General features: G+C 50.3%; 1 protein-coding gene across 1 annotated transcript; it reads right to left on the bottom strand.

Moving 5' to 3' along the window:
* Positions 1-441: 441 nt before the first annotated feature.
* TEKT3 (tektin 3) lies at positions 442-7,604 on the bottom strand. Its single transcript, XM_019621632.2, has 8 exons — positions 7,434-7,604; positions 5,815-6,412; positions 5,216-5,299; positions 3,931-4,001; positions 3,373-3,516; positions 2,039-2,261; positions 1,729-1,883; positions 442-779 (listed from the first exon to the last, which is right to left on the bottom strand). Exons 2-8 carry the CDS (start codon positions 6,391-6,393, stop codon positions 563-565), a joined length of 1,473 nt encoding a protein of 490 aa, XP_019477177.1. The 5' UTR covers positions 6,394-6,412; positions 7,434-7,604; the 3' UTR covers positions 442-562.
* Between the last annotated feature and the right edge of the window lie 1,275 nt (positions 7,605-8,879).

The raw sequence follows: 8,879 nt of genomic DNA, 5'->3' as shown, positions 1-8,879 counted from the left end.
AGCAGATCAGGCTGCCCAGGGCCACATCCAGCCTGGCCTTGAATGCCTTCAGAGATGGGGCATCCACAACCTCCTTGGGCAACCTGTTCCAGTGCCTCACCACCCTCCGTGTGAAAAATTTTCTTCTTTTAAAATCCCAGTGCTGACATTCTAGACAACAGTTAGGTATTTCCAAAAGCAAGAATAAATTATCATTAGAAAACAGCACGAAGCACAACTTTTCCCGTTTATGAAGAGAACATACTGCAGTGCTTCTCAGGATGGTTTGTGCTTCTGATGCACTGTTAAAAATACTTTATGGGTGTCAACACCTGATTGACAGCGTCACTTCCCCCTGTGCTTTTCCACAGACAGACTCAGAAGGAGGAAGACCTGAGTTTGTTTCTCTTAAAATCAGAGAATGAAAGGAGGGGAGAAAAATAATCCAGCGGACCACATAACTCACAAAGCAAACATTTAATTTCTACTCAGGACTTTCACCAGGAAGAGTTGTTGTGGATTTTTGAGTCATCCTATGAAAGCTGAGAACATCTCCTGCAGATGTTCTGGGTCAGCTCCCAGCCTAGACGAAGCCCACCAGCCGTGCAGTGCAGGGGAAGTTCCTGCGCATCCCCATGCACTTCTCCTGGTCGATGAAGAGAGAGTTGGCTTTGACAGACAGGTCGTGCTCCAGGACAGCCTTGGCCCGCACCAGTGTCTGCAGCGTGTCCTCAGCATCCCTCAGCCGCTGCTGCAGGCTCTGGATGGTCTCATCAAGATCATGGACCTCGTTGACGAGGCTGGGAAACAGCAAGGAACCCCGTCAAGTACAGAAGCAGAAGGATTTCCCCTTGGTCTTGTTTACTGAGCTCCCAATTTCTGGCAGCTGTGAATGGAAGCTGAGGGTGGGAGCTCAGTCTCTCCTTGCTGCAGTGGAGCAGCTTCTGGGGACACACTAATCCTGGCTTCTCCTCCTGCAGGTGATACTAACAAGAGGAGAGTGAAGCTGACACCAAGGCATTAGGAAGCAGCTAAGGTTTCCCATTTTCTGTTGGAAAAAGGCAAGACCCCTCCAGATTCACAAACCTTCCACCCAACAAATTCGCCAGGTTTTTTTCCTGCCTACCACAGCAGCAGGGTCACCTCCAAGAGTCAGGGAGGCAGTTCCCTTATCTGGGACGTATCCTCACTGCTGCCTCTCTGGAAGCTGCTGGTTTTGCCTTGCCTTCTTGCCAAAGCACTTGGTACCATGAGAAGGCTGATGGGTGGAGGAGGAAGCTTGGACAGAAGCCCTGGCCAAGGCTCTCCTGCTGATGAGGCAGATAAGGCCTTGAAGGAATGCCAAGGAGCAGCCCAGCCAACTGCCCCAGCCTGCCAGGGGTCTCCCCAGCTCCTGCACTCGAGGGGTTTGTGCTTCCCCGTGTCCTCAGGGTGAGTGAGGACAGCCTATACAGCTACCTGCTGCAAGGGTGCCCTTCTTCCCTTAAAGGGAAGGAGCTCTCAGGGTGATGCTATGGGAGAGCAAAGGGTTCATCCTTCCACAATGGGCACATCCAGCCACTGGGAGGGTGTCAAGCAGCATTGGGCTGTGGTTGTAAAGCTTTCCCAGCAGCCAGCTGGAATGCATGCTCAGTGCTTTCCAACATACCAATGCACTTAAGGAAGGGCTATCTAGGAAAAAGGACCACCACCAGTTTTGTCACCCAGTAATGCTCTGAGTGCCCATGCAGTGGCTGCACTCCTGCTCACCGCAGCTGAGCACTGTCCCGGCACAGCTCTACGTTGGGTCTCCGCGTGCGCTCATCCAGCCTGGTCTGAGCCACTTTCAGTGGAGGCACTTTGTCCCTGATGGCTTTACGGATGCTTTCTATGCTCATCTCAATCTGGAAGATTTCCTGCAGTGTCTGCAATAGAAGCAAGTTCGTAAATTAAAAAATATATTCATAAATATCAGCGTCATGCCCCATTTCTTCAGCCCTGGGCCAGCTCTGCAGGGAGGCTCTCTCTTTCCTGGGAGTCATCATTGAGTTTAGCACCAAAAGGGAAGGGCTGGGGCTACCTTGGCCAGGTGTGTCTGGATCTTGCTCTTGGCGTCGGCAGTCTCGGCGATGCGGTTGGTGAATGCGACATTGACGGCGTTGAACTGGTTCCACATCTCATTGGCAGTCACCACCAGCAGGTTCTCGATGTCCTCCCGCAGCTTGGCTGAGGCTGCCCGCTCGCTCTGGGAGCGCAGGATGTTGTCATCCGTGAACTTGGCCCACGAGTCTGGCACCGAGATGCTGCCGTACAGAAGAGAGGCAGAGATGGCCACACACTGCCATGGGCAGACATGGATCCTACCAGGTTGGCTTAAACACAGCCTTCCCAGGATCCACGCTCTTTGACCGCTTGAAAGCAAAACATCTGGACACCATTTATTCAACACAACTTATCAGATGCTGACACATCCATGGCAACAATTGCGACAATTATGAAGGCTCACACAAACAATAGATTCCCACGGAAAAATCGAGATTCTAATCAGACCTCATATTTACGTGTTAACAGCATTCAAGTGCAGAGTCATTCACAGCTCTGTGACAACGTGCAGACTGCAGCCAATGCATTTTGCTTGTAACTTATCCCAATTTCACACAAAAGCCAACATTAGATAATACTGATTCCCTGTCTGTGCACTCAGGATGGAGTTCACCCCATGCAGCATCCAGAACAAGGTCAACAAAAGCCTCAAATACCACATAAGCTTCACGTAAAACATGCTGATCCTCTACACATTTTGCTCCCTCTGAATTTCAGCATCAATCCTTTGCCACTCATTTGCCTGTTGAAATGTTGAAAAGCTTCATTTTGAAGAATTATTCAAGCACAAGAAAAACTGAATCACTCCATGCCCCCCTGTGAACCACATGTGTCTGTGTGTGGAGCAGATTTATTCCCCTTGCCCTTTCCTGCTTGCAGCATATCTCTGCTTATGGTCATCGTCCATTTATTGCAGAGCAAAGCCAAATTCCTGGCACCCAAGAGCAGCTGAACTCCGTCCCAGCACCATGCTCTCTTCCTTTATCTTCAAGGCCATCCGGGCTCCCTGCCAGCACTCTGCAGGCAGGGTGAGCCCCCAGACCTTACGTCAATGTGGAGCGCTCGGGCAAGCACTGACACATCTCCCAAAATATGCATGGACCGAATGGGCTGTGTCGAGGTGCTGAGCTGAACTCATTGTCAGGCTAATCTCTGAGCCCTGATATAATATTTAATTAGGCAGAACCCACTGTATTATGCTTTTGCCTCTGAATTGTGACAATGTGCTGCTTGGGGTGGGATGGATGTGCCATGCCGTGGCCATCAGGATGGGGACAGCCAGTGCTGTGCCATCTCTCCCCAGGGACTCACGTGGCATCCACCCGCTCCACGCCGCGGTAGTAGCTGATGCCATCAGAGGTGTTCCGCAGGTGGTGGCACTTGTCGTCGATGCGGTGGGCTGTCTGCTTGTCAGCCAGGTCCCTTTCCACCTCGTGCTGGGCTGCTCTGTTGGACCTGCAGCACAGCACGGCAGCTGTCAGTGGAACTGTTGGGGAGGCATGCCTTTCCTGGGGATGCTCCCAGGGAGCCCAGGGGGTTTTCGTAGCTGCAGGATGGGCAGAGGGCAGAGGGTGAGTTCATGTTACAAAGTGACTCATGTTGGGTATTAGGAAAAATTTAGTCTCTGAAAGAGTGGTGATGCATTTGCACAGGCTGCACAGGGAGGTGGGGGGGGTCACTGTCCCTGGAGGTGTTCAAGAACTGTGGAGACGTAGCAGTGAGGGATGTGTTGATGGGCATAGTGGGGGTAGGTTGGGGCTGGACTTGATGACTTTAAAGGGACTTGATGACCTTAGAGATCTTTTTCAGCCTTAATGATTTTATGATTCTATGACTTCAGCCCTATGGTGTGGGCTGGGGGTTCCTTACGCAAGCTGGGCTTTGGCTCTGTCCAGGTAGCGCTGCATCCTCTCCTGGCACGATCTGATCACATCCACCTCCTGGACAGGGACAAAGCATGACTCCATCAGTGTCCTCACCCATTGGGCCCAGTCACACGCATCCCCTTGGGCCTCCAATCTGAGTGCAGCGACCCAGAGCAGAGACAGAACCACACCATGGCCACAGGCACAGCCTGTGCACTGACTTGCACGGAGTGACCAAGCATTTTTTCATCTTGACACCTTTGCCAAGTGATGGTTAGTGCCACCGTATGGAAGCAAGGCAAGACCCTGACCTGCTCTGAGTGGTGACCTGGATGAACCACACACCTCCACCCCCAGTTAGGTCCTGACATTTTGTTCCCTAAATGTTTTCTTCCCCAGGAGAAATCCCATACAAACAGGGCAAGAAGACAGCGATTTTGCTTCGGAGTGAATTCCCAGCCATTCCTAAGAATGAGGTTGGAGGAAGACATGTACTGACTTCAGCACACCTCTGCCACGTTTGTGCAGCCCCAATTACTGTAAGCAGTGATTAGTGCTTCCAAACTCATGTTTACACCTTCTCTCTCCAATAACCATCTGAAAATCATGGCCTAAACTTGTCCTCACAGCACTTGCAATCCAGGCTATCACTATGAAGATACCAACTCTGAATTTTTTTCCTTAAAATTTCATGACCTTTAAGGCAATCTGCTTTTTTAGGGCCTGACTCAAAGAAAAAATCTTCTAATTGGGCTTCACAGTCCCAGGGGCTGCCACTTCTTTCCCAGGGCCTTCACAAGGCCTTGCAGTGATTGCATTTTGCTGTACCCTGTGTTAGGATCCCATCTTCTGGGCCAGCTCTCATCTTGTTTGCTTTTTATTCATAATTCCAAGCAGACTGTGTAAAGGCAGGGAGGAGGGCACGTTTTTATGATTTCCATAAAATGCACTGCCTAAGTACACAGAGTGGCAGTCCAACTGCACTCAAGCAGAGCAAAGCTGGGGGTAGATGTAATATCTTTTCTTAAACTGACTAATAGATTGGCAAAAAGCAAACAAGATGCTGGGCACACACTGCTGCTTGAAGGGGCCAAGGACCCCCCTATATGCTACACAGGATCTTCAGATAAAAGGGAAAATCTTACCCCAAAATGTGGATGTGCTGCTGATGGAAATGCCATCTCCTAGCCTGGGGTTTGAAGCATTTTGTGCCCAAGAGCCAGGTATGGGACGGGGATGGAAGACCTGCTTAGGGCAGTTTAGGCAGAAGGAGCTTTAGCCAGACTCACTGTGAAGAGCTGTTTCTCCACATTGTCATGGACTAGGTCAATGCCCATCCTCTTCTCCCGGTGAAGCAAGCACTCCTGAGCAACCTGTTGGGGACACAGCAAACTGCATGGATGGGGCTCCCTAGAGGGGTGGCCCCCCACCTTAAGTCATATAAGAGAAAAGAAATTACAGGCGAGGATGGAGAAGAAAAATGTTTCCAAGGCAGGGCTTGGCTGGCAATGAGTGAGTGGCCAAGCTGCAACGTCAGCAATGAATCCTATGAGGGAGCACGCAATGGCCCTGCGTACCCACAGCTGGATATGGGGACCTCTGTTGAGCTGAATGCCGACCTCACCCAGTTCTCATAGCAAGACATGGGCTTTCCCATCCCAATCTGCAATTTTGGATATACAGCTTATAAAAATATTTGGTTTAGCAAATAGTGTTCTGATGCGCTCAGCATGCGCTGATAGGAGCTGTAAGCAGATGGCGAGGGGCTTGTTTATTGCTGACTTAACTAATGGTCTCCTAGTAAAAGCTTTCTAGACGTTACGGAGCTCCAATGAAACTTAATGAGACGTTTGAATGCCTGCAGATGTTCCAGCAGCTCAGGGCTCACCTGCAGAGGGGCCTCTGTCTCTGCCAAGGCTCTTTCCAGTCGCTTCTTCATGTCTGTGAGCGCGTTGGTCTCCCCGATCATCTCATCCAGCTCATGGCAGAGCTCCGACTTCCAGAACTCAATGTCATTGATACGTTCTCCCAGATTCTTGGTGCTCTCCATTTGGGTTTTCTTCGTCTGCTGGTGCTTGTCCTGGATCAGGCGGGAGGTGTCGACCCTGAGGTTCTCCGAGTTGTGCCGTGAGATCTCCGACTCCCTATAGTTGGTCAGGTTGGAGCGGTACCAGTCATCCGGGGTGTAACGGGTGAAGAGGGATGTCCTGTTGGACACGAACGGGAGCATCTTGCTGGGGGTCAGCCCCTGGGAGCCGCTGGAGAAAGGAGCCAACATGGGGTGGTTGGTAGCCGTCCTGTAGTAGGAGCTGGGCAGCCAGGGCAGGCTGAGTGTCCGGGGCAAGGGGTAATAGGGGAAACGGTTCTTGTAGCTGGAAGTCATGGTGCTGATGGCAGGCAGGAGGTTGGTGGGGGTCGGTCGCACGTGGGCATGAGCCGCCGATAAGGATGAGCCAACGAGCTCCATGGGCACTGCAATTTGGGTCCTGCACAGCAAGGAGGCAGAGGAAAAGAATCTCACTTCTTGCAGCAAGATGTGCAACTTGTAATACAAACAGCCACACACACAGCACCCACACAGTGCCCACACAGGCTTCGACTTCTCAAAAGCAAATCCCTTCAGACAGCATCCCAAGCATTTGTATATACTGGGATTTGGCTTCGTTGTTAATATTGAGTGTCAGGACTTGAGAAGGAGAGAGAAACAAATCATGGCAATAAGAATGACAGATACTATGCCTTCATTTTCATTCAGCCTGTCATTCCAATGAAATTGGATTCTCTGCTGTTCCTTTGTTTCTTTTGGCCAGCGTATCTGCCGATCTTACAGTGCACCAGATGTGATTTTCTTTTTAAATGTTCCATTGTCAACCCAATATCTGCATCCCTATGGACACACAACTGCTACCAACCCCAAAACAGTGTGATCGATGGGCAAGGGGCTACATTCTCATCCCTGCACCTTCACTGGCATCAAATGCTTAAGCAAGGACCTGCAGGTGCAGGACTACACCCAGATTTGAGAAATAAAAAACCACCTATTTCACCCTAAAAGAAGAGCTATCTCCCTTGACTTGCAAAGGAAGAAATGGGAAGTTCTCGTGCAATGAACTTGCTTTTATCCTAGAACAAAGAATCGATGCAAGCAGTCATTTGAAGGGTTAGTTGTTCCTCTTGGGCTGCCCTAAGCAGTTTGCTTCTGTAGGCAAGCCGAGAGGCTGGCTTGTATTTAAAATCATAACATCTCTGGAAAGTAGAGTTTTTCACTTTTAGTCACCTTTGCAACAAAGAGCACCTCTACAAAGGGCAGTGCCAGAAACAGCTCATGGTTTCCTACCCAAAAGCTTAAAAAGAGGTGGATAGGAGACATAGGGACATCAGATCCTGTTCTCCCACCATCTGAGCGCGTCCTTTTCAGTACAAGAGATATCATCCATGTGGTGAGGGGTCATGAGAAGTATCTGCCTTCTAGCACCCCCTCCCCTCTGAGTTAAAGCATATGCTCACCCTCAGCAGCCTGGGTGGGTGCTCAGGAGGTGCCTGTGGGCTGTGCCTCCCCGCTGTGCTGTCAGACTCAGTGGCAGCAGCACTGGGTGTGCAGTATCCCCAGTACCCAGCTGCCCCAGTGGCACAGCACCAGGAGAATGTTGCTATGGGCACTGGGATCCCCACAACTGAATTCTGCCTCGGCAACCTCATGCAGTTGCTATGGCAACCTGGTGATGGCATTGGGCGACTCAGTGCTCTGGATGGGCACCGTAATGCCTGCCCAGGGCAACCTACTGTCCTCACTGGGCAATTTGGTACTGGCCAAATAACCATTGGGCAACCCAGTGCTCTTGATGGGCAACCTATTGCCTCCCTTGGGCAACCTACTACTGTCACTGGGCAGCTGGGCAGCTTGGTACTGGACTTGAATCACTTACTACTGGCTCTGGGCTACTTGGTGCTGGCTGTGGGCAGATCAGAACAGCCATTGGACAAGCCAAGAGCCCTTGATGGACATCCCAGTGTCAGCCCTGGGCAATGTAGTAACTTTGCTGGGCAACTTGATCCCGCCACACGGCAACAATTGCCCACAATTGATAACCCAATGCTGTCCTTGGGATCCTAGTGCCACCCCTGGGTTGCCCAGTGTCACACATGGGCAACCCGGTGCCCTCATTGGACAACACAATGCCAGTGCTGATGCTCCTGGGCCAGCCCTGTGTCATGCTTTTATCAGAGGAAACCTTTTCTGCTGCTCTACTTCACTGCTTTGACAAACTGTCAGCAAGGTAGATGGTTCACCAAATATTCAGGCTGAAGCTTTTGTCCTTTCTTCTCCTTATTTTTCATTTTCCCACCAATCTCAGCATCAGACAGGGACTATACCAAAATTTTTTATGACTTCTCATGAGCTGAAAGCTTTGCCAAAGACCTGACGTCATAAATAATTCCATCCAAATGCTTTGTGTATACAAAGTTCAGCACGCTTTGATTTCACTTTAAACACACATCTTGCTTTAGCTGGGTGAAGAATCATCTTCATCAAACTGAAATAAAAGCTGAGCACAAAAGCTGCTTTTCTACATCTACACCAGACTGAGTAAGCCCAAGCAAGGCTCCTTTGGCTCAGCAGGGACACACACAGCCTAGAACAACCCCACATCCATCCCCACTGCACGCCCTGCAGTGAATCACTACAGGATGCCATTCATTGCTGTGGGCCACTGCACTGCCTTTGGGGCATTTACTGAAACTGAGCAGTAATAATTAGATGGTGTTGTAATTAGATGGTGAAGCATGCAGCGCAGGAGCTTCCTAGAGAACAACAAATTGGTGATAATCAACGAGCCACCATTGCAGGTTCTCATGGGGCACCCCCAGTTTTGATGGACATATGAGAGCATAATTTGTCCCAAAGCTTTGACCATTTTAGCTCAGAACCAAAACAGAAAACAAGGGTGGAAG

This window comes from Meleagris gallopavo, chromosome 20 (assembly GCF_000146605.3).
Source record: "Meleagris gallopavo isolate NT-WF06-2002-E0010 breed Aviagen turkey brand Nicholas breeding stock chromosome 20, Turkey_5.1, whole genome shotgun sequence".
NCBI classification, from domain to species: Eukaryota; Metazoa; Chordata; class Aves; order Galliformes; family Phasianidae; genus Meleagris; species Meleagris gallopavo.
This window is presented reverse-complemented; position numbering and strand designations above follow the sequence as displayed.